Source organism: Triticum dicoccoides, chromosome 1A (assembly GCF_002162155.2).
Source record: "Triticum dicoccoides isolate Atlit2015 ecotype Zavitan chromosome 1A, WEW_v2.0, whole genome shotgun sequence".
NCBI lineage: Eukaryota > Viridiplantae > Streptophyta > Magnoliopsida > Poales > Poaceae > Triticum > Triticum dicoccoides.
In genome coordinates, this window is record NC_041380.1 from 346,471,722 (window position 1) to 346,497,409 (window position 25,688).

General features: G+C 43.2%; 1 protein-coding gene across 4 annotated transcripts; it reads left to right on the top strand.

The window, feature by feature from the left end:
- The first annotated feature begins 2,777 nt into the window (after window positions 1-2,777).
- Window positions 2,778-20,563, top strand: LOC119272064 (non-lysosomal glucosylceramidase-like). 4 transcript variants are annotated; one of them, XM_037553659.1, is made up of 19 exons: window positions 2,778-2,908; window positions 3,012-3,196; window positions 3,719-3,829; window positions 3,935-3,991; window positions 4,361-4,437; window positions 4,534-4,633; window positions 5,287-5,360; window positions 12,258-12,358; window positions 14,161-14,264; window positions 14,565-14,618; window positions 14,713-14,768; window positions 14,854-14,892; window positions 15,223-15,364; window positions 15,553-15,737; window positions 16,098-16,165; window positions 16,343-16,415; window positions 17,986-18,047; window positions 18,610-19,729; window positions 19,980-20,563. In XM_037553659.1, exons 2-19 carry the CDS (start codon window positions 3,098-3,100, stop codon window positions 20,206-20,208), a joined length of 2,751 nt encoding a protein of 916 aa, XP_037409556.1. In that variant the 5' UTR covers window positions 2,778-2,908; window positions 3,012-3,097; the 3' UTR covers window positions 20,209-20,563. The 4 variants fall into 4 exon arrangements, with proteins under 4 accessions (XP_037409556.1, XP_037409562.1, XP_037409572.1 ...); XM_037553665.1 differs by having other exon boundaries at window positions 2,784-2,929; XM_037553669.1 differs by having other exon boundaries at window positions 2,806-2,877.
- The last annotated feature ends 5,125 nt before the right edge of the window (window positions 20,564-25,688 follow it).

Sequence of the window (25,688 nt, forward strand, 5' to 3'; positions counted from 1 at the left end):
TCGGTAACCCCTCCGGCAATTCGGTTTTACCCGAAACTATCCGGAACACTTCTGGTGTCTGAATAACATGGTCCAATATATCAATCTTTATGTCTCAACCATTTTGAGACTCCTCTTCATGTCCGTGATCTCATCGGGGACTCCGAACAACCTTCGGTTATCAAATCACATAAACTCATAATACAAATCATCATCGAACGTTAAGCGTGCGGACCCTATGGGTTCGACAACTATGTAGACATGGCCTAGACACATCTCCGGTCAATAACCAATAGTGGAACCTGGATGCTCATATTGGCTCGATTCTACAAAGATCTTTATCGGTCAAACCGCATAACAACATACGTTGTTCCCTTTGTCATCGGTATGTTACTTGCCCGAGATTCAATCGTCGGTATCATCATACCTAGTTCAATCTCGTTACCGGCAAGTCTCTTTACTCGTTCCATAATGCATCATCCTGTAACTAACTCATTAGTCACATTGCTTGCGAGGCTTATAGTGATGAGCATTACCTAGAGGGCCCAGAGATACCTCTCCGACATTCGGAGTGACAAATCGCAATCTCGATCTATGCCAACTCAACAAACACCATCGGAGACACCTGTAGAGCATCTTTATAATCACCCAGTTACGTTGTGACTTTTGATAGCACACTAAGTGTTCCTTCGGTATTCAGGAGTTGCATAATCTCATAGTCATAGGAATATGTATAAGTCATGAAGAAAGCAATAACAATAAACTAAACGATCATAGTGCTAAGCTAACGGATGGGTCTTATTCATCACATCTTTCTCTAATGATGTGATCCCGTTTATCAAATGACAACACATTTCTATGGCTAGGAAACTTAACCATCTTTGATTAACGAGCTAATCAAGTAGAGGCATACTAGGGACACTTTGTTTGTTTATGTATTCACACATGTACTAAGTTTCCGGTTAATACAATTCTAGCATGAATAATAAACATTTATCATGATATAAGGAAATATAAATAACAACTTTATTACTGCGTCTAGGGCATATTTCCTTCATGGACGTCTTTTTTAAGGAAACACCATCACGGCTTACTTTATTGAAAGTCAAATAAGGCTTACATCGTTCATGAGAAGTTTGAGAATAAAGTCTGGAGGTTCATTGACCCAATTACAAGAAAAAATGTTCTCAAAACTATGCATAGCAATCTCGCGAGCGACAAAATTTGCCTCCCATAAGCAATGACAAAATTGGACGTTCCCAATAAAAGCGATCAAGTCCATGCAATCAACAAAGATTGGGGCACTTTCATTCCACTATGTAGTGTTTGTGCAAGCATCAATAACCTCAGAAGAATCAGATTCCGCAATAAGGTTGATACCCAGAGAAGAAACGAAGGACAAACCATGCTTCATGGCCAATGCTTCCAATGTAAAGGCTTCAGACGCATAAGGGATAAAAGAGCAAGCCACAACCACAAATTTACCACGAGAATCCATAATCACCGCTGCAGTAGCGCCCATACCTATGTCACTATGGTATGAAGCATCAACGTTTAGTTTGAGTTGATCCATACCTGGTTTCTTTCACTTCTCAACCTCTCTCATTGTACACCTTTGATTAGCTTTCACATAAGCATTGCACAACGCCAAGATAAACATCATCCAACTAGCAGCAGCTGGAACCTTTTCTGAATGTGTTGTTTCACGACGAATCCACCACAAGTATCAACATGTTGTATCTATGACCTCAACCACCCCCACATTTCGGAGACCACAATACTGAACTGATGATGATTCAAGTAATTCTTCCATCATTTCTGAACCTGATCTATCTACAGCAAAAGATGCCATAATCCGCTCTTCAAGCTTCAGTTCTTTCCAAAGGTGTTGAGCCGACGAACACTCAAAGAGAAGATGTGAAATATCATCGAGATAATTATGGCACATGGGGCATAAAGGATTTGTCCCTATGTGGCGATTTATAATTATAGCTTTCACTTGGAGTGTCGCATGAAGAGCCCTCCAGCAAAATATTTTTATTTTACCACGAACCACAAGCTTCCAGATTTTACCATATAGGATTTGAACCTGCGGATGAAGATGCAAACTGTTGTGAAATATTTTCAAATTGGTGTCTGCACTCCACGTGATATGCCGACTTGACAAAAAAAGTTCCTGATTTATTAAAGTGCCACGCCACGAAGTCCTTGAACCCGTTTGGGCTGAGTGGTATCCTTAGAATTCGTGTTGCATCTACCACAAAAAAAATGTCCCGAATCAAGTTCTCATCCCATTTACCCGTCCCTGGATCGATTAGGTCTGACACCCTATCAATCAGGACAACCCCCCTCTGAGAGATAATCCTTCTATTTGGTCTGGTTGGAATCCATGGGTCTCTCCACATGTTGATGGACTTGTCGTTTTCCGCACGCAAGATGTAACCTCTTTTAGAAGTTTGAATACCCGCAACTATACTTTGCCATGTGAAAGACGAACCCTTCTTGGGGCCAGCTTTAAGGATATCTTGGTTTGGGTAATACTTTGCCTTAAAAATCCTAGCACATAGAGAATCAGAATTGACTATCAACCGCCGCACCTGTTATGGACGTCCTTTTTAATATTGTTACATCATGTAGGGACGCATAGTTATTTAGGGACTTCCTTTGTTTTAAATTAAATGTTGTTGACTTGGTAACTTTATACTACTACATTTTTATTAATATATATATGGAACAAAGGTGCTTTAAAAAAATGGAACAAAGGGAGTAAAATAGGGACTATCTATATTGAATGTGGGCGGGCCGGCACGCGGCAGTCTTCCCCAATAAAGTCCTCTCTCCTCCTCCGCCGGAATCCTTCGCCTCTTCTCTTCGTCAGCCTCCTTCTCCCATCTTCTGGTGACGTGGTTCCCTCTGCTGGAAAGCAAGGGTTGTTCGCTATAGTTTGCTTGTATTGTTTGTTCGTCTTTGCTCTCGTCTTTTTCTTTGTTTTCAAGAATCGAATCAAACTAAAATTTTCCCTCCTCTTGAAGACCAATCTCGGTTGACCCTATCCAAGCTGCCCTCAACTAATACTACCAGCACCAGTTTATTTTTCGAATAAACCGGGGATTCCGCCATGCCCCGCGGCAAGTCCTCCTCCGGCGGCAGCTTGTTCTACCGGAGGAAGCACTCATGGCGCCGCGATGAGTTAGTGAGCAGGAGCACCCTGCATCTGGTGAGGACCTTCTTCATCATCTCCCATCAATTGCTATCAGTTGCCACTTGCCAGTCAGAATCGGCCTGCAGACATTGTTTCTTTGTGCGTATTGGGGAGGTGGCAAAATTGTAATATTGCGCCATTCGACATTCTCCAAGTCAACAGCATTTTGCTGATATATTTTAGTCTGCTATGTTGCTGATTATTATGGCCGCTTTGAATATCCAGAGTCCTTCTATTTTTGTGTATTTTTTTATGGCATGTTTATTGCTGTCAATATTCAGAAGTTGTACCTGTACTAAAACAGTTTATCAGGCTTTATGCAGTCAAGAGATCAAATTTCATGACTAAGGCATCACAGACTCATGTCAGACTTCTTTTTATTCGGAAAGGAGTTATTGTTAGTTTTTGGTAAAACATGTGGCATCATTCCCAGAATATGCTAGGGATTTGTTAGATCATATAGTTGCAACAGGCTGTTGTTGTTACTGTCCTCATTATTCTGATGTTTCTTGTTGATTTTTATGGCAACACCTGCAGCTGGACTTCGATGACGGCACACCACCAGAACATGCTTGGAGAAGGAAATTAAGTAGTCACGCTAATAGACTGAAGGAGTTCAATGTTACGTTCAGAGAAGCATTTAAAATGGTATGAAAAATGCAATTGTCAAACAGAGGTACTAACTGTCCGTGTTGTCATTCTTCTGAAGTCTTGAGGAAGATGTCCAAATTATGTTTTCCCCTTGACCATCAGATGAAGCTTGGTCTCCGGCTTTGGTCATATGTTCGAGAAGAAGCTTCTCATGGAAGGGTAATGCATTGGCATGCTGATTTTTTTTCTTAAGCATGCATCTAATTTCACGTAATTTTGTATTAGAATTTAGAAGAAAGGCACCGAGAAGCCTCAGAATACAAACCCAAACCAAAAACCAATTCCAAACAAATGAAAGAAAATTATACAAAAGAAGAACATTGAAACAAAAAACATAAATTTCTGATCACGGCAAAACTGTAGCAGTAGCTGCTGACACAGGTCCCTGGTCTTGGGGGCTGATGTATCAAGAGCCTGCTTATTGTGCATTTCATATTACTAAATGTTCTATGTAAGGAAAACCTTGTTACATTCAAGTGTACCTTTATTTATTGACTCCTTTTAACATGGATATTTATCAATTTTCAGAAAGCACCGATTGATCCATTCACGAGGGAGAGCAGCAAACCATCAGCCTCACAAGGAGTACCCCTTGGTGGGATGGGGTGTGTGTACCTCATGATGATAAACTTCACAAACATGCTTCCATTACTTCTGTTGCCAACAATTGCTCCCTATTTATAATTTATTCCCCTTTTCAGGACTGGTAGCATATCAAGAGGTTTTAGAGGGGAGTTCAAGCATTGGCAGATAACTCCTGGTTCATGTGATATGTCACCAGTGATGGAAAACCAATTTTCGGTGACTGACCTTTTACCCTGCTAAAACATGCTATATCCTCAAATATTTACCTTTTTTCTCAGTTTCATGTACATGTTGATACACTATTCTATAGAAGTGGTCAAACATAAAGAAAGATTGACTTAGGACAAAGCTAGAACTTCTAATAATTTGGAACAAAGGGAGTAGTTTATATTATTTTTCTTCCCCTCATATTATCCTTTGGAATAGTTGTTTGGAATATGATACTTCATGGTGTTCTCAGCCAACAAAGAGTAGATCATTATTGAGAACCCTCTGTTGTGTTAGCCACCAGGTAGATAGATCATTGATGCACTGCTAGTTAAGCAAAAATATACTAATGTCCTAATTGTTTGTTACATATTGAAAATGGCATCATGATTTTGGATTGTTGAGGTTTGATGAAAACTCACTTGTTCCATACTAAAAACAAATGCCCTTGAAGATTATTCTGCCTCATGTGTTAAGTAAGTTTTCCTTTTCGTGATCATGCGTGTTACATAAGCTTTGTGATGTATCTTTATCTACACTCTTAAGTTCTCTACAAGTGTAAACCAAGCAGTGCATGATTTTGCTAGAAGTACAATTTCTTACCTAAAAGGCTAAAACACACCTCTCATTTTTTTACTCATTCTGTTCTTAATTTACCACAGATCTTTATAACTAGAGAAGGAGGAAGCAAAAAGTACTCCTCAGTTTTAGCTCCTGGTCAGCATGACGGTTTAAAGTATGATTCGTTTTGCCCTGTCAGACAGTACATTCTTAATTTCCTGAAATTTTCTCTATGGATGTTCTGTCTAATGGATGCAAGTCTGGAATCTTCTCTTCGGTCTTCGTATGTAAGAATATATATAGCAGTCATGACACAGTACAACAACAACAACGCCTTTCAGTCCCAAACAAGTTGGGGTAGGCTAGAGTTGAAACCCATAAGATCTCGAAATCTAGTCATGATTCTGGCACATGGATAGCTAACTTCCATGCACCCCCTACCCTGATCTCTCTTGACATTATTGACACACTTTATCCCCCACTATGCACCGGCTCTTCTGGAGGCCTGTGTTGTATATCCCCAAACCATCTCAGACAATATTGGACAAGCTTCTATTCACTTGGTGCTATCCCAACTCTATCACGTATATCACCATTCCAGACCCGATCCTTTCTTGTGTGGCCACATATCCATCTCAGCATGCGCATCTCCGCTACACCTAACTATTGGACATGTCGCCTTTTAGTTGGCCAACATTCTGCGGGATACAACATCGCAGGTTGAACCGCTGTACTATAGATACTGCCTTTTAGCTTTTGTGGCATTCTCTTGTCACAGAGGACGCAAGAAGCTTGGCGCCACTTCATCCATCCGACTTTGATTCGATGACTGACATCTTCATCGTTATCACCATCCTTCTACAATATTGACCCCAAATATCGAAAGGTGTCCTGCTGAGTTACCATCTGCCCATCAAGGCTAACCTCCTCCTCCTTGTGCCTAGTAAGCAGTTTTAGTTCTACTAAGCCTAAAAGCGTTAGATTCCAACGTCTGTCTCCACAACTCTTAACTTTATATTAAGCCCCGTCCAACCATCGTCAACTAGCACCACATCATCTGGAAAGAGCATACACCATGGGATATTTCTTCATATATCTCTTGTGACCTCATCCACCACTGAAGCAAAAAAGATAAGGGCTCAAAGTTGACCCTTGGTGCGGTCCTATTTTAATTGGAAAGTCATCAATGTCGCCATCACTTGTTCGAACACTTGTCACAACATTGTTTTACATGTCCTTGATGAGAGTAATGTACTTTGTTGGGACTTGTGTTTCTCCAAGGCACACCATATGACATTCTGCGGTATCTTATCGTAGGTCTTCCAAGTCAATGAACACAATATGTAGGTCCTTCTTTTGCTCCCTGTATCTCCATAAATTGTCGTACGAAGAGAATAGCTTTCGTGGTCGACCTCCGAGGCATGAAACCTAACTATTTTTTTTGTCATGCTTGTCATTCTTCTAAAGCTGTGCTCAATGACTCTCCCATAGCTTCATTGTATGGCTCGTCAACTTAATTCCACAGTAATTAGTACAATTTTGAACATCCCCCTTATTCTTGAAGATTGGTACTAATATACTCCGCCTCCATTCTTCGGGCATCTTGTTTGATCGAAAAATGAGGTTGAAAAGCTTAATTAGGCATACTATCGCTATGTCTCCAAGGCATCTCCACACCTCAACAACAACAACAAAGCCTCTAGTCCAAAAACAAGTTGGGGTAGGCTAGAGGTGAAACCCATAAGATCTCGCGACCAACTCATGGCTCTGGCACATGGATAGCACGCTTCCACGCACCCCTGTCCATAGCTAGTTCATTTTGTTATACTCCAATCCTTCAGGTATCTCTTAACGGACTCCTCCCATGTCAAATTCGGTCTAGCCCGACCTCTCTTGACATTCTCCGCACGCTTTAGCCGTCCGCTATGCACTGGAGCTTCTGGAGGCCTGTGCTGAATATGCCCAAACCATCTCAGACGATGTTGGACAAGCTTCTCTTCAATTGGTGCTACCCCAACTCTATCTTGTATATCATCATTCTGGACTCTATCCTTCCTCGTGTGGCCACACATCCATCTCAACATACGCATCTCCGCCACACCTAACTGTTGAACATGTCGCCTTTTAGTCGGCCAACACTTAACGCCATACAACATTGCGGGGCGAACAATTGTCCTGTAGAACTTGCCTTTTAGCTTTTGTGGCACTCTCTTGTCACAGAGAATGCCAGAAGCTTGGCGCCACTTCATCCATCCGGCTTTGATTCGATGGTTCACATCTTAATCAATACCCCCATCCTCCTGCAGCATTGACCCCAAATATCGAAAGGTGTCCTAAGGTACCACCTGCCCATCAAGGCTAACCTCCTCCTCCTCACACCTAGTAGTACTGAAACCGCACATCATGTACTCGGTTTTAGTTCTACTAAGCCTAAACCCTTTCGATTCCAAGGTTTGTCTCCATAACTCTAACTTACTATTTACCCCCGTCCGACTATCGTCAACTAGCACCACATCATCCGCAAAGAGCATACACTATGGGATATCTCCTTGTATATCCCTTGTGACCTCATCCATCACCAAGGCAAAAAGATAAGGGCTCAAAGCTGACCCCTAATGCAATCCTATCTTAATCGGGAAGTCATCAGTGTCGACATCACTTGTTCGAACACTTGTCACAACATTATCGTACATGTCCTTGATGAGGGTAATGTACTTTGATGGGACTTTGTGTTTCTCCAAGGCCCACCACATGACATTCCGCGGTATCTTACCATATGCCTTCTCCAAGTCAATGAACACCATATGCAAGTCCTTCTTTTGCTCCCTGTATCTCTCCATAAGTTGTCGTACCAAGAAAATGGCTTCCATGGTCGACGTCCCAGGCATGAAACCAAACTGATTTTTGGTCATGCTTGTCATTCTTCTTAAGCGGTGCTTAATGACTCTCCCATAGCTTCATTGTATGGCTCATCAGCTTAATTCCACGGTAATTAGTACAACTCTGAACATACCCCTTGTTCTTGAAGATTGGTACTAATATACTTCGTCTCCATTCTTCTGGCATCTTGTTTCCCCAAAAAATGAGGTTGAAAAGCTTGGTTAGCCATACTATCGCTATCTCCCCGAGGCCTTTCCACACCTCAATGGGGATACAATCAGGGCCCATCGCCTTGCCTCCTTTCATCCTTTTTAAAGCCTCCTTGACCTCAGACTCCTGGATTCGCCGCACGAAACGCATGCTGGTCTCATCAAAGAAGTTGTCCAGTTCAATGGTAGAACTCTCATTCTCCCCATTGAACAACTTGTCGAAGTACCCCCGCCATGCTTAATCTCCTCGTCCTTCACCAAGAGTTGGTCTGCTCCGTCCTTGATGCATTTGACTTGGCCAATATCCCTCGTCTTCCTCTCTCGGATCTCGGCCATCTTATAGATGTCCCTTTCACCTTCCTTTGTGCCTAACCGTTGGTAGAGATCCTCATATGCCCGACCCCTCGCTTCACTGACAGCTCGCTTTGCGGCCTTCTTCGCCATCTTGTACTTCTCTATGTTGTCCTCATTCCTATCCAGGTATAGGCGTCTGAAGCAATCTTTCTTCTCTTTAATCGCCTTCTGGACAACATCATTCCACCACCAGGTATCCTTATCTTCGCTTCTCCTCCCCTTGGACACTCCAAACTCCTCCGAGGCCACCTTACGAATGCAAGTCGCCATCTTCATCCACACATTGTCCGCATCCCCTCCTTCCTCCCATGGGCCCTCCTTAATGACCCTCTCCTTGAACGCCTGAGCTACCTCCCCCTTGAGCTTCCACCACTTCGTTCTAGCGACTTTGGCACGCTTATCCTGCTGGACACGAATCCGAAAGCGGAAGTCAGCAACCACCAGCTTATGCTGAGGTACAACACTCTCTCCAGGTATCACCTTACAGTCTAGGCACGCACGCCTATCTTCTCTTCTCGAGAGGATGAAATCAATCTGGCTAGAGTGTTGGCCACTACTAGAAGTCACCAGATGTGATTCTCTCTTTCTAAAGAGGGTGTTAGCTACAATCATGTCGTAGGCTAGAGCAAAGCTTAAGACATCTTCTCCTTCTTGATTCCTGATGCCACAGCCAACGCCCCCATGCGCCCCTTCAAAACCTGTGTTAGATGTACCCATGTGGCCATTGAGGTCTCCTATGAAGAGCTTCTCGCCTATCGGTACACTCCTAACCATGTCTTCCAGGCCTTCCCAGAACTCCCTCTTGGTGTTCTCATTGTGGCCTACTTGCGGGGCATACACGCTAATAACATTGAGAACTAAGTCCCCAACTACCAGCTTGACCAGGATAATCCGGTCCCCACGTCTCTTGACGTCTACCACTCCATACTTGAGGCTCTTGTTGATCAGGATGCCTACGCCATTTCTGTTTGCAGCCGTCCCCGTGTACAATAGTTTGAAGCCGGTATCCTCCACCTCCTTCGCCTTTTGTCCCCTCCATTTGGTTTCTTGGACATAAAGGATATCAGCACCTCTCCTCACCGCTGCATCAACTAGCTCCCGAAGCTTCCCTGTCAGAGACCCTACGTTCCAGCTACCTAAGCGAATCCTCCTAGGCTCGGCTAGCTTCCTTACCCTTCGCACTCGTCGAGTCAAATGCGAAGACCCTTGCTCATTTTCCACTGCATTCAGGTGCCGATGTAGCGCGCCACTAAGGATGCAACGACCCGATCCTCGCTCACTAGCCACCGTATCCGGATCAAGATACGGCACGCCACCAGGGGGTGACGGCCCGGCCCTTGCCCATTTGACACCACGCCCGGGTTCCGATGTGGTGCGTCGCTGAGAGGGTTATGCCCCAACGAAAATCTTTTGGGTTTCATCTCCATAAGAGTAGCTGAGTTTTTACTTTGGCTCGCCAAGCCTATCACAACCCTCCTTTACCCAGGCTTGGGACTGACTATGTTGAGACAACATAGGCGGAGTTGCATCCCCACACCTCAATGGGGATATAATCAGGGCCCATGGCCTTGCCTCCTTTCATCATTTTTGAAGCCTCCCTGATCTCAAGACTCTTGGATTGGTCACACAAAAAATCGACTAGTATCATCAAAGGAGTCATCCAGCTCGATGGTAGAGCTCTCATTCTCTCCATTCAACAGTCTGTCGAAGTACTCTCGCAATCTATTCTTGATCTACTTGTCCTTCACCAAAAGCCGATATGCTCCATCGTTGATGCATTTGAATTGGTTGACATCCCTCGTCTTCCTCTCTCGGATCTTGGCCATCTTATAGATGGCCCTTTCGCCTTACCTTGTGTTTAAACACTAGTAGAGGTCATCATACGTCCGACCCCTTTCTTCACTCACCGCTCGCTTTGCGGTCTTCTTTGTCACCTTGTACTTCTATGTTGTCTGCACTCCTATCTAGGTGTAGGTGTCTGAAACAAACTTTCTTTTCCTTAATAGCCTTCTGGACATCTTCGTTCCACCACCACGTATCTTTAGCTTCGCTTCTACTTTCCCTGGTCACCCCAAATTCCTCTGAAGCCACCTTCCGAGCGCAAGTCGTAATCTTCATCCACATATTGTTTGCATCACCTCCTTCCTCCCAAGAGCCCTCCTTAATAACCCTCTTCTTCAAAGCTTGAACTGCCTCCTCCACCCTTGAGCTTCCACCACTTGGTTGTGGCGACTTTGGCGCTTATCCCTCTAGACACGTATCCTAAAGCGGAAGTCATCCACACCAAGCTTATGTTGAGGGACAACACTCTTTCCAGGTACCACCTTACAATCTAGGCAAGCACACGTGTCTTCTCTTCTCTCGAGGATGAAATAAATCTGCTAGAGTGTTGGCCCCTATTAAAAGCCACCTAATGGGATTCTCTCTTCTTAAAAAGGGTGTTAGCTACTATCATGTTGTAGGCTAAATCAAAGCTTAAGACATCCTCTCCTTGATTCCTGTTGCCATAACCAAAGCCCCCATGCACCCCTTCAAAACCTGTGTTAGATGTACACACGTGGCCATTAAGGTCTCCCCCCGTGAGGAGCTTCTCACCAATAGGTTCACTCCTAACCATGCCCTCCAGGCCTTCCCAAAACTCCATCTCAATGCTCTCATTGCGGCCTACTTGCGGGGCATATGCGCTGATAACATTGAGAACTAAGTCCCAAACTACCACCTTGACCAGGATAATCCGGCCTCTTGACATCTACAACTCCATACTTGAGGCTCTTGTTGATCAAAATGCCTACCCCATTTTTGTTTGTAGTTGTCCCCGTGAACCACAGCTTGACGCCACTATTCTCCACCTTCGTCGCCTTTTGTCCCTTCCATTTGGTTTCTTGTACGCATAGGATCTCAACATCTCTGCTCGTTGTTGTATCAACTAACTCCTGCAACTTGCCCGTCAGGGACCCTACAATCTACATTCCAACTACCTAAGAGGATCCTACTTGGCTCGGCTAGCTTCCTTACCCTTCGCACTAGTCGAGTCAAATGCGAGGATCCTTGCTCACTTTTCACTACACCCGGACGTCGATGTAGCGCGCCACTAAGGATGCGACGACCCGATCCTTGCTCACTTTTCACTACACTCGGGCGTCGATGCAGCGTGGATGCGACGATCCGATGCTTGCTCACTTGTCACCGTATCCAGATCAAGATACGGCGCACCACCAAGGGGGTGACGGCCCGGCCCTTACCCATTTAAAACCACACCCGCGTTCAGACATGTCGCGTCGCAAAGAGGGTTACGCCCCAACGAAGTCCTTTTGGGTTTCATCTCCATAAGAGTGGCTTTGTTTTGAGGTTCGCTCACCAAGCCTATCACAACCCTCCTCCTTTGCACGGGCTTGGGACTGGCTATGTTGAGACAACATAGGCGGAGTTAGTCATGACACAGTCTATTATAAAAAATAATTATTTAATTATTTAACGGATTTGCGCCATTCTTTAGACTATTTTTGTTCAATTATGTGGACCATATAGACAGGCATGATCCGCCTTTCTTGTGGGTTCTTCTTTCTATAGCTTCTAATATCAGTTGTATCGTAAATACTTGACTGATCATTTTATGTTTCTTCATTCAGAAAATCTAGCGATGATGGCATATCATCCTGGGATTGGAAATTAAGGGGTGATCGTTCAACATACCATGCTTTGTTTCCTCGAGCATGGACTGTTTATGATGGTAATGCTACTCATTTATTTTAGTAAGAAATCACTCCAAGCAGTAAGATGGACATCATGATAAAAATATTGCTCCAGTTTCCTTATCTTATGACTCATAGGCCATAGTTTTTAGTTGGGCGTGCACAATACCTGTATATGATGTTTGAGCTTTCCACATCTGTCTATTATATATTATATATATATACACTAAAAGAACAATATGGTAGAAAATAGAGAAGTATGCTAGAAATTTCTGCAAAAAAGCAAAACAACTAATCTTTGATCTGGTAGACCGTCTCTTTATTAGTAGATCACAACCGTTCGATCTATATAATGGTACCTAAACAGATCATACCCATTAGATCAACATAAATGTACCTAAATGATCGTACCCATTAGATCTAGTACATAAGCATGCCTAAACCGATCCCATCTGTTAGATCTGTATAAACGAACCTATGATTCTTCATAATTGTGCCTAAACATATCACACCTATTAGATCTTCATAATTGTACCTACGCAAGATCATTAATGCTAGATTGCGTAACTATAGCTACATTGTACCTACAGTCCTACACAGATCATAGCAAGTATATTTTGTAACTATAGCTACATAAATCACAAATGATAGATCATCATAGTTGCATTTAGAAAAATCTCACATGCAAAAGTATTTTTAAGCGCACATGTTAATTATTATTATTTGAACTATAAACGATAGTACATGCATGCTACATGTTATTTAAATAACTTAGACCCACCACATACATTAATGATGTGCAATGGATACATGACTCCTATAAAAATATAGTAAAAAATTTCCTTTTACCATCTTATGCTCTGTAAATATTAGACTACCGACAACATATTCTTTAGGACGATACGCTAAAAAAGTGGTTGGAAAGTTATTAGGCTCAAGCATGAGCATTGGCGAAGGAGTGCATAAGCATTGATTATTACCCCCTTCGTTCCTTTATATAAGGTGCATTTGTTTTTCCAAAAGTTAAACGAGTGCATGTTTGACCAAGTTTTTAGAAAAATATATCAATATCCACAATACAAAATTCATATCATTTGATCCATCATGAAGAGTAGTTTCATATTTTATCTACTAGGCATTGCAGATGTTGTTATTTTATTCTATAATCTTGGTCAAACATTCAAATGGTTGACTTGCACAGAAATCAATACACCTTATATTCTGGAACAGGGGGAGTAGAACCTAAGGATTGAAGGCTGAGGGTGCTGGCCATTGATTTTTTAAATTTTTTGTTTTAATTATAAGGGAAGGATCCAACTGTATAAGCAAAATCTCAGTGCAAGCATAATTCGAGGAGGATATGAACAGAAGCAGATAAAATGACATATGGCAAATAACACGTCGTTTTAGACATGGATACCGGCCTGCGCTAGCAACCATATGAGAATTGATCTAGCCGGTCTGCATATTGCGGGTTAGTTTGATTGGAGTCATCCACACCTACGGTATAAACAGGTTATTGAGAAACAAAAACTGTATCATTAGATTTTTCTAAATATTTTATAATTCTTTTGTTATTTCTTAGCAACATAATCATATATTCATATACAAGATGAAGGTTGAAGTTACTGCTTAGGACTGTATCCGTGTCTAAAACGACGTGTTATTTGCAGTGAAGGGGGTAAATGCAGGATTTTTTTGTATAAGATAAAAAATAAATACTAAACACTTCCGCCACTAAAATATAAACCACTAAGTTCTTTTAGTATGAATTATGAGGCACATCATTAAAGGTAGGTGCTAATGAGACTCACAAGTTCTTATCCATTTGATTTAAAAGGTGAACCTGATCCTGAATTGAAATTATCTTGCCGTCAAATATCTCCATTTATTCCCCACAACTACGAAGAGAGTAGTCTCCCAGTCTCCATTTTTGTCTACACTGTAAGTTCTTCATTACTTGTAGGAGCAATGTTTATTATGGCACAATATCGACTTAATGTTTCACATGTCTGAAATTTGAACTCCTCGTTTTATAAGCTTGTATGCAGAGCTCGTGTATGTTTATGGAGAGTGTATATGCTGTTAACACACTGAGAGTATTACTGTACATTTGACTACTGTGGCATGACCACCAATTTTACTAGAGAATTTTGATTTCGCATCATGCCTTTTCTTATTAATAACTGCTGCCTTATGTAGTATCTGTAATCTTATGTTTGTATGGGTATGAAAATTGTGCAGCTAGTGAACACCGGAAAGGAAAGGGCAAAAGTCAGCCTAGTAATGACCTGGGCGGTAGTAACTGCTACTCTTTTACTCCAATGTTCTTATGTAATATTGTCTTCTGTTTCTTTGATTTAATCATGTTCTGTTCTTGATGCAAACCCAGAATTCTATTGGTGGACTTTCACATCAGTCTGGCGGTCATGTAAATGAACCATTCATGTCAGTTGGGGCTTTGCTTAACGTTTACAGTTTATGATATAACTAAAAATATAGTGAAATGATTTGCAATCTGTTTCGTATGTAGTGGAGAAAATGGAATTTCTGGTGTTCTCCTACATCACAAGTAAGTCATCAACTGTCCATAATTGTCTTTTCTATGGTCATTTGGCAGATTTCCTTAAGCATTTCTGTGAAGTGTCAACTGCAAAGTAAGAGCTTCTAGCTGATCATTGTTTGCAACAGTATCTCCACACTGGCTTGTTCTGATCGATTTGGGGACTGATTTTTTTCAGTGACATAACGTATTCTCATCCATATATTTGTATTAGAAGCACCCACAATCTCTGTCTAAAGAAGCAATAAGTTTTTGCCAGATACATGATGTTCTCTGCATGTTTCTTCTAATCTACTGTTTTGCTTGTCTAGCAATAATTATCAATTAAAAACGTTGCAGGACTGCCAACAATAATCCTCCAGTAACATTTGCTGTTGCTGCACGTGAAAACCAAAATGTTGATGTCACAGTGTTGCCAATTTTTGGGCTTTCTGGAGAAAGTTCAGTCACTGCTAAGGAGATGTGGGGCACAATGGTCCAGGTGATTTTTCCTTTTGTCCTACAGTCATTTAGTAGACTGCACCTATTTTTTGTAGCCTTGGTATTTGGATACTCATGCAAAGAAGTGAAATCATACATTGAAGATTGAACTGATTTGTCTATTTGAAATAAACAAATACTGGCAAAAATATTTGATTGTACTATGTCTTATCATATGATTTTTGAAAGGGTGGTTGCTTTGACCAAGATAATTTCAATGCTGGCCCCAGCATGCCTTCTTCAGTGGGTGATACAGTTTGTGCAGCAGTTTCTGCTTCAACCTGGGTTGAACCACATGGAAGATGTACGGTCGTATTTGCGTTGGCTTGGTCTTCTCCCGAGGTTAAATTTAAGAAGGGAAGTAGGTACCATAGGTAAATTCTATTTTCCAAACTTCTTATGTTTGGTGATAATAATGCTAAATCCAAATGAGTATGTTGATTCATCTCTTCTGAACTTCAAAGCTCTTGTGAACAATGTAGGTGATAACTTGTATCTTCTGCACATCTCATTAGTTTATCCTCCATCCTTACTGTAGCATTATACTTCACAGAACAGTGATTGTGATTGTAGAACTTAAATCCAATTCCATAGTGTCTACTGTGAATGCTTAATTTATAATTCTGCTACCTTTTCTCAAACTTTCTGTGTTTATTTATCTGATATATACTAAGATCAATAAGACCAGCTGTTCCATTTGTTTAATAAGGCTTGATTTCGTGCTCTGTTGGCAGGAGATATACGAAGTTCTACGGAACTTCTCCAAGATCTGCTATAAACCTGGCGCAAGATGCCTTGATGAGTATGTTTTTGTTTTTTAAAATTTGTGGCATAAATTTGGTATATTGTTGACTATAGCAGTTAATTTTCTCCTCATACATGAAGATTATGGTTTGATTACTCTGTTCTAGCGGTGCTCTCTCTGTTGAGATATTTTTCTGGTTAATTTATTACTTCTGAATTCCCATCTGATTGACAGAGTACAAGCATTGGGAAGAGGAAATCGATAAGTGGCAGACCCCAATTCTCCGTGATGAGAGGCTTCCAGAATGGTACAGTATAATACTTGTGCACGACTTACACTCGTAACTGTTTCTAAGATTATTAAGGAAATAGTCTACTTTCTGCCCCCAAAGTATCACAAATGTCCTCTTAACCCCCTAAGGGCATCTCCATTGCTGGGCGCCTGCGTGGACGCTTATAAATAAAAAGATAATTCTCATAAAATAAGAAAGAAGCTTAGTGCTTTCTAACCCAACGGCAAGCGCTAACGAGGGACGCTAATTAATCGCAGAAGTAGCAGAAAAACTGATCGCTACATGCATGGCTGTGGGGAAAAAAAAGGCAAAGCGCCCGCCTCCAGCTTTTGCGTCGCTGCCAGGTTAGACGCTAGGATTTTGTAGTCCAACTGCCGACCGGGCAGGATATTTATCCTAGCGCCCAGGCTTAGCGCCCGGCGTTGTAGATGCCCTAATAATCTATATTTTGCATTGTTACATCTCGGAGTTTTAATACTGGATCACTTCTCTAGGAGGGGGTTTTAGGAGTCGTCCTCTGTTCTTGTCTACTGGGGCATTATAGGCTACTCTCTCATTTCTTCTCTTTGGCTGTAAATCAATCAATTATCTATGTATAAGCCTCTCCGCCTGCTTGTCTTGCTTGGCGACCAAGGTGCCATCTTCTCTCCCGGATCTTCCTCATCGTGCATGCTAGTTGTTGCAGTATTGTGGCCGTTCGTCCCACTCGGATGGTTTGAGGTATCTGATTCCAAAAGCTCCACCGTAATCCTAAGACACGTGATAGTCACGTCAGCTATGCATGCCTCGTGGGCTGTCATGCAAAGCCGAGTCGGACCGGGTCATATGCCCATCATTGATGGCCCTCGAGATTGAGATGATAACCGCAGAGGGCCAGGCCGTCTGCCCGCCCTCCACGGCCCTAATATTCAAACTGCTTACCTTTACCACTGACTGAAAGCCCATCGATGACAAAGATGAAGAAGCCACCACTCCCCGCACCGTTGACGAGGACAGCTGTGACCCTGCCGATGATACAACATCTTTCCATCCTGCCGTGGAGATCACGTCGCCGAGGACGACAGGCTCCCGTGGTACCACCTGGAGAGGGCCCTTCCAACGCCTCAGCTCCGGTGACGGTCGCTGCTTCACCACGCACGCTGCAGTCGGCGATCCTGCGAACACGCCGTCAGACGCCAACAGCACAACGGTCGGATCAGTGCTGGGCACCATGGGGTCAACGACTAAGCCGCCTCTGAGACGGAGTAGGCAACGACGAGCACAGTAAAAATATTTACCGATGGGATCGTCCCTCCACCCCCCCCCCCCACACCCCCACCCCTTGATCGTCCCTCCTTTTTTTGCGTTCATAATCGTTCAAAGTTCAGGGTGGTTAATTATTCAGAAAATTAGTTCATGGTCAACCTGAGGTGTGATACTCTTTGGCCTTTGGGGGAGTGAGGTGGACAGTTTCCAATTATTAATCACATGGAATTTGAGCCTTCACTTCATACGTCTTTTAGAGAATATATACTTTTTTGTCTATAGCTTTAGCCATGTACGATAAATATATATTTATGCGCTACATTGTACTTTATTCTTGCAGGTACAAAATTACTCTCTTCAATGAGTTATACTTCCTAGTAGCGGGAGGAACTGTTTGGATTGGTAATCATCTCTCCAGATCCTTGTTCCTGATTTTCCTTTTCTCTCTGTTGAAGTGTTGATAGGATTTGACTTGGTAGTCTCATCTTGGAATGTCCTTGTCCAGACCTCACCTTCAAGTTAACAACCCCTTTGTAGCACAGTATTTATTTTACATGAACGGAGACATTGCAATACAAATTTGTATTTTCTCCATTCATGAATATTCATGTGGAGTATTCCACATGAACTATCACTTGGTTATTTCTATGTAGAAATAGTTCACTGCAATACGAAGCTGTTTAGAACAAGAAAAAACCAATTCCTCAGGAAATAGTTATTTTTGGAACGAACAAGTTCTTACTGATCTATATAGCACATTTATTTCAAGGCTAAGTTCTTTTGTAACAAAGAAAACTTACTCGATGTGATTGGTTCCCCAGAGTATATTAACACAGAACTAAATTAATCTTGTCATTTTAATTGCATCTACTCTCATGAATGGTGACAATGCCAAAAGTATAATTTATGTGTATGCTTCTATAATGTAGTTTTGTAATTACTGATCTAGTGTATGTACTCCCAGACAGTGATTTGAGTTCAAGTCTACCTGAGGACAGTGATTTGCCACTTCATAACAGCACTTGCAACTCTACCGTTCCACTTATTGGTTCTAGCCCACCTGATTTTGATGACAAAGAAAATGTTGGGAAGTTTTTGTACCTTGAAGGAGTGGAGTACTTCATGTGGTGCACTTACGATGTACACTTCTATGCTTCATTTGCTCTGTTGGATCTCTTTCCTAAGATTGAGCTGAGTATTCAACGGGACTTTGCTAGAGCTGTTTTGCGTGAAGATAGAACTAGAGTCAGATTTCTTGCTGATGGTACATGGGGCACACGCAAAGTAATTGGTGCTGTTCCCCATGATCTCGGAGCACATGATCCTTGGCATGAATTGAATGCATACAATATACATGATACAAGTAGATGGAAAGATCTGAATCCCAAGTTTGTGCTCCAGGTTTACAGGGATTTTGCTGCAACAGACGACATGTCATTTGGCAAGGATGTCTGGCCTGCAGTTTGTACTGCTATGGAATACATTGAACAGTTTGATCGTGATGGTGATTGTATGATTGAGAATGATGGTTTTCCTGATCAAACTTATGATGCTTGGACTGTTCTTGGAGTAAGTGCCTACTGTGGTTGTCTTTGGCTTGCTGCCCTTCAAGCTGCAGCCGCAATGGCCCGCAGCCTTGGACATGATGACTATGCTGACAGGTGCATGGTAAAATTTGCGAAGGCTAAACACGTGTTTGAAGCCAAGTTGTGGAATGGTTCATATTTCAATTATGACAGTGGAACAAGTTACAGTAGCCGCTCCATCCAGGCAGATCAGTTGGCCGGACAATGGTACACTGCATCATCTGGCTTGCCACCTCTGTTTGATGAGGACAGGATAAAATGCACGCTTCAGAAAATATTTGACTATAATGTGATGAGGGTGAAAGGAGGACGCATTGGAGCAGTCAATGGTATGCACCCAAATGGGAAGGTAGACGAGACATGTATGCAGTCAAGAGAAATCTGGACTGGAGTAACATACAGTTTAGCTGCAACGATGCTGCTCCACGGAATGGAGGATCAGGCTTTCACTACAGCGCAAGGCATTTTTCTTGCAGGATGGTCTGAAGAGGGCTATGGGTATATACCTTGTTTCATCACTAGCTTTTAAAGTTTTAGTGTTTCACATATATTTGCTTTTGATCAGGATCATGCTTTTTAGTGCTGATGGTTGCCCTATCTTAAATTCTTAATTCATCTAATAATGGCTATGATTTCATTAAATACCACTTGTTCACTGGTTGTTGGATATAATAATATAGGGACTCAATTTATTTGAGATAACTGGTTGGATATAAGCTATAAATAGTTAACATATCACTTCAATCAGGTATTGGTTTCAAACTCCAGAAGCATGGACTATTGATGGCCACTATAGATCTCTGATATATATGCGCCCGCTTGCGATATGGGCAATGCAGCATGTGCTGTCTCCTCCAAGGGCGATCCTCGAGGCCCCAAAGGTAAATACAATGGAGAGGGCCTACGTTTCTCCTGGTGCGCTCCAGTTTCTCCAGGATAGCGTCAGGAAGATCACTCCCAAGAGTGGCTGTTTTTGAGCCAATGTGTGTGTAGTCTGTGGCTGCTAGTGTGATTAGAGATTTAGCTCAATTATTCCTGTACATGCATGTGTAAAGAAATGCAGAGTTGCAATTTCCTTTCCGCGGAGGGAACTTCATGTGCAACCAAGCTTGTCTTGTATATTGTGATCACTGTCAGTGAACCCAACTCTGTGCAGTACTGTACATAATATGTATAGACCTCATGCGTTGTTGTGGTTGATGAAAACTTGGGTTGATAACATGACAACCAAAACTAGAAATACATATGACTTATTATATCGGATTATGTATAACTGTAAAATATGTATTGAATACAAGTAGAATAATTGAATGGAGAACATTTTCCCATGCATGGTTGAATGTTGTGGTGGATTTTTTTTTCTCATGCATGATTGCATGTTAAGGTTGGCCTTTCCTATTTGTATTTATATGATGAGGTGGCATGTTTGCATGTTGAGATAAATAAGTTAGTGGAGATAACTCTCTTAGGTAGAAAGTGAAAAATCTCATCTCTATGGTTTCGTCCTTTAAAAAAAACTTCGTTTTTGTCTTGTCGATAATGTTGTGTGGTACCTTGCCATATCTTACAGATTCACATAAGAAGGGATCTGGGTCTCATGGCATCACTAGAAATCCAAGTTTGGCCGGGGTGTGTGTTTTAGTGACGAATTTGATTATATTTGGATCCTAGGTCTAATTTAATAGGTTTTTTCAGCGTTGCTAACAAACAAATGTTGGGTTTTTAAGCAATCGCAGTGAACACCCTTAGGACAGCCAAAACCCGATCAACGCATGGCAATTACTCTGTGTAGTGTGGCAATTTTTTCTGCCATTTTCTTTTACTATGTGGCATTTTTTGTTTTAGAGCATGACAAATCCATTACAACGTGTCAATTTTATCCTTTTTGCATGACAATTCTGGATGTTCACTGAAAAATCTTTAAATCTGCCCCCATCATTTTAGCATATCATTTTCTTCATTGTCATGGAAGTTCGTCAAAGAATGTTCTTGTTTTTCATTGGAAAAACCAACGCCGACATCAAGATCAATCTCCTTTCTCTTTTGGGAGCAGATCAATCTCCTTTCTCCTTTTGGGAGCAAAGCTGAAAATGGGAAATTCCAATGATACTTCGTTCATCAGAATGTTGATTCCTCACAATTGTACTTTGTGATGTTACGGAACCATGGCAATTAGGATCTCAAGAAGCCGCAAACACCTATGATACAAGGATCATTGACTTACATCATTGGTTTTTGTATCATGGATGTTGGTTCGTGCTTTATGGCATTTCAACGGAGCAAACTAATCCAATGCCACAAAGGTCTAATCAAATAATTGCACGATTTGTTTTTTGGGGTGAAATGTGTGGGGCATGTATGTTGACATGGATAGGCTGCGTGTTAGTGGTGTCGATATACTAAAAAACTTGGTTCCCTCCGAGCACACCAAAATGGGTCTCACATGAAAATATATCCATAGTTAAGTTGTTGCCGATGTTGAAGAAGTTTGGCCTCGTCCAGTTATGCTATGAGTCAATCAAGCCAATCATGGATCACTCACGAGAATCAAAGAAATGCTCCAAGCACGACACTTGACATTTCGATGAATTCCCGAGCACGACCAAGCTCCCGAGCAACGGCCAAGGCCACCAACATGGCCACCCGGGCTTAAGTGGTTGGATCAGCCAAAGTAAATTTGCCTATGTTAAACGTAGGATTTGTGGGAACTGGCTCAACCCTCTAGGGGTGGCCTATCACATATATTTATAAGGTTACACAATATACAGATTACACAGTTGGGCTACGCTACAAAGTCTAACACCCTCCCTCAATCTCAACTCACTCCTGATGAATCTAGAAGATTGAGATTGCGCCTACAGACCTCGAACATGGGAGAAGGTAGAGGCTTGGTGAAGATGTCTGCAACTTGATCCTTCGAGGAGATAAACTTGATTTGTAGTAGTTTCTGTGCAACACGTTCCCTCACAAAATGATAGTCAATCTCAATATGTTTGGTTCGTGCATGAAACACCGGGTTTGTCGAAAGGAATGTAGCACCGATGTTGTCACACCAAAGAACCGGAGGATGTGACTAGGAGATTCCCAGCTCTCGAAGCAAAGACTCAATCCAGATAAGCTCAGCAGTCGCATTGGCAACAACTTTGTACTCGGCTTCCGTGCTGCTGCGAGAAACAGTGGCTTGCTTGTGTGCACTCCAGGCGATCAAATTAGGACCAAAAAAATACAGCATATCCCCCCGTGGATCGCCTGTCATCCGGACACCCAGCCCAATCAGCATCTGAGAATGCAGATAGAACAGCAGAGGAACTAGGTCACAGATGAAGACCATAGGAGACAGTGAGACGCACATAACGAAGAATGCGCTTCACAGCAGACCAGTGCACATCAGTAGGGGCATGAAGATACTGACGCACCCTGTTAACCGCAAAGGAAAGATCAGGACGTGTGATAATCAGATATTGCAAGCCACCAACAATACTCCGATACTCTGTAGCATCCGTAGGAGACAAAATAGTACCAGCAGTAGCCGAGAGCTTATCAGTAGAGGACATGGGCGTGGGAGATGGCTTACACTTGAGCATACCAGCATGGCGCAAGAGGTCAAGGGAGTACTTCTTCTGAGTGAGAGCTAAGCTGCCACGAGACTGATGTGCAACTTCAATACCCAGGAAGAAGTGTAGCTGTCCCAAATATTTTACCGCAAAATCTCTGCCAAGTGCAGTCACAAGAGCATCAGCAGCCGTTGCAGAGGAGTTGACCAGAACAATGTCATCGACGTACACAAGCAAATACACAGTCACACTAGGGCGCTGAAACAAGAACAGCGAGCTGTCAGCTGTCGACGGAACAAAGCCATGAGTACGAAGAGCCGAAGCTAGGCGAGCATGTCAGGCACGAGGCGCCTGTTTCAGTCCATATAGAGCCTTCGTCAGACGACAGAGATCATGAGGCTGAGCGTGATCAACAAACCCTGGTGGCTGCCGCATGTAAACCTCCTCTTCAAGCAGTCCATGGAGAAAAGCATTCTGAACATCAAGTTGTCGAAGAGACCAACCACGAGATACTGCAAGAGACAGGAGAAGCCGAATAGTAGTAGGCTTAACAACTGGGCTGAATGTATCCTCATAGTCCAAACCCTGACGCTGTTTAAACCCTCTAGCCACAAGACGCGCCTTGTAGCGCTCAATAGATCCGTCCGCATGTCTCTTGACTTTAAAAACCCACTTCGAATCAATGATGTTGACACGAGGTGGAGGAGGAACCGGTGTCCATGTCTCATTATGCATAAGAGCGTGGTATTCTTGCTCCATAGCAGCCCGCCAGTGAGGAATACTCATAGCGGCCTCCTAGTTGCGTGGTTCATCATTGGGATTTGCAACAGAATGAGCAAGACAGGCAGCCAAATATGTGACAGTACCATCATGACGCTGCTTGGGTTGAACAATACTGCTGCGGCTGTGAGTATGCGGACGTTGCGGGGCAACGGGAACAGGAGCCGGCGGCGCCAATACTGGAGATGACGATGGTAGGTCGGGCGACGGGGGACCAGACACAGACCCAGGCGAGGCGATGGTAGGCCCAGCCGACCCAGGTGAGAGGGGCGGCAGGGACATACGACCAGGCGACGGCGGCAATGACGGAGGCGAGGCCGAGCGTGGAGGCGGTGGCAAGGACCGCTCGAGCCGCCCAGGTGAGACCGGCAGAGACAGGGGCCGCGCCTCGGCTGGTGTGGGCGGCACCTCGGCCGACACCGACCCAGGTACGGAGGCCAGCGCCGGTCCAATGGCATGAGCGGGCGTGGCTCCAGAGACGGGGTCGACGACGGGAGTTTGTGCAGGCACGTGCACCGACCGATCAACATGCGTCACGGGAGTTGCATCCGGAAGTAGTTCCAGGCGAGCACCACGTCCAATACCTGCACCATGATTAGGTAACAACACAGGCGAATATGCAACATCTTCAAATTGGCCAAGCATAATAGGAGATGGATGCATAGATGGAGGTGTGGTGGGTTGCTGCGGCATGGCGGAAAAAGGAAAAACGTTCTCATCAAAGACAACATCACGGGATATGTAGACACGATTTGTTGGCACATGAAGGCACTTGTAGCCTTTGTGAAGAGTATAACTCAGAAACACACATTTCTTAGACCGAAACTCAAGCTTTCTATGATTATATGGACGAAGATGGGGCCAGCAGGCACACCCGAACACCTTAAAGAAGGTATAGTCAGGAGTTTCATGGAGAAGGAGCTCAATAGGAGTTTTCATATTAAGGACACGCGTAGGTAGTCGGTTAATAAGAAAACATGTTGTAGCAAAAGCGTCGCTCCAAAAACGAAAGGGTACAGAAGCATGAGCCAGGAGTGTGAGTCCGGTCTCAACGGCATGTCGATGCTTGCGCTCAACAGCGCCGTTCTGCTGATGTGTATGAGGACATGATAAACGATGAGAGATCCCAATCTTATTAAAGAAAGTGTTGAGGTTGCGATATTCGCCCCCCCCCCCCAATCGGACTGAACATGGATAATTTTATGCTTGAGAAGACGTTCTACATGCACTTGAAACTGAATGAAGACATCAAACACATCAGCTTTGCGCTTAAGAAGATAAAGCCAGGTAAAGCGACTATAGGCATCAATAAAGCTAACATAATAGTTGTGACCACTCACAGACGTTTGGGCAGGACCCCATACATCAGAAAACACAAGTTCAAGAGGACTCGTTACTTGACGAGTAGAAGAAACAAATGGTAACTGATGACTCTTGCCTTGTTGACAGGCATCACACACGGATATCTCCTTATTGCTAGACTCGATAGGTAGCTCATGGCGGTGAAGTATATGGCGAACTATGGGAGTGGCTAGGTGACCAAGGCGAGAGTGTCACTGGGACGGCAACACACGAACACCACTGAAGACGCGCAGGGCGGATGGATCCTCCAAGCGGTATAGGCCATGGCTGAGGCGACCACTAAGAAGAATTTCCCGATTGGCTTGGTCCTTAACAAAAAGATCAAACGGATGAAATTCACATAAGACATTGTTATCAAGAGTGAGCTTGGGAACAGATAACAGATTAAGAGTCACCGAGGGGACCCGTAAAATATTACGAAGATGAAGCTACCTAGATGGATGACTAGTTAAGAAAGATGCTTGACCAACGTGAGAGATGGGCATACCTACACCGTTGGCGGTGTGAACCTTGTCGTGACCGTAGTATGGTTGGTGGGTGGACAACTTGGCGAGCTCGTTCGTCATATGATTCGTGGCACCAGTGTCCATATACCACGCAGGATCAATTGGGTATGATGGTGTAACGCCGTGTTCAACGCGTGTATCCTTGCCCTTGGCGGCAACATGAGCAGCAGGAGGGCCAAGATCCGCCATAGCAAGTTGACGCTCATTACCTTTTCCATCATTGCCGATACCCAGGAAGCTCCGCTGAAAACGCTT

What these genes read in the sequence shown, in the direction of transcription:
- LOC119272064 (XM_037553659.1), top strand. Translation starts at nt 3,098, where the DNA reads ATGCCCCGCGGCAAGTCCTCCTCCGGCGGCAGCTTGTTCTACCGGAGG. An exon ending in GCCTAGTAATGACCTGGGCG is followed by an intron (nt 14,619 to 14,712) that starts GTAGTAACTGCT and finishes ATGCAAACCCAG; the next exon opens with AATTCTATTGGTGGACTTTC. An exon ending in TGTGGGGCACAATGGTCCAG is followed by an intron (nt 15,365 to 15,552) that starts GTGATTTTTCCT and finishes GATTTTTGAAAG; the next exon opens with GGTGGTTGCTTTGACCAAGA.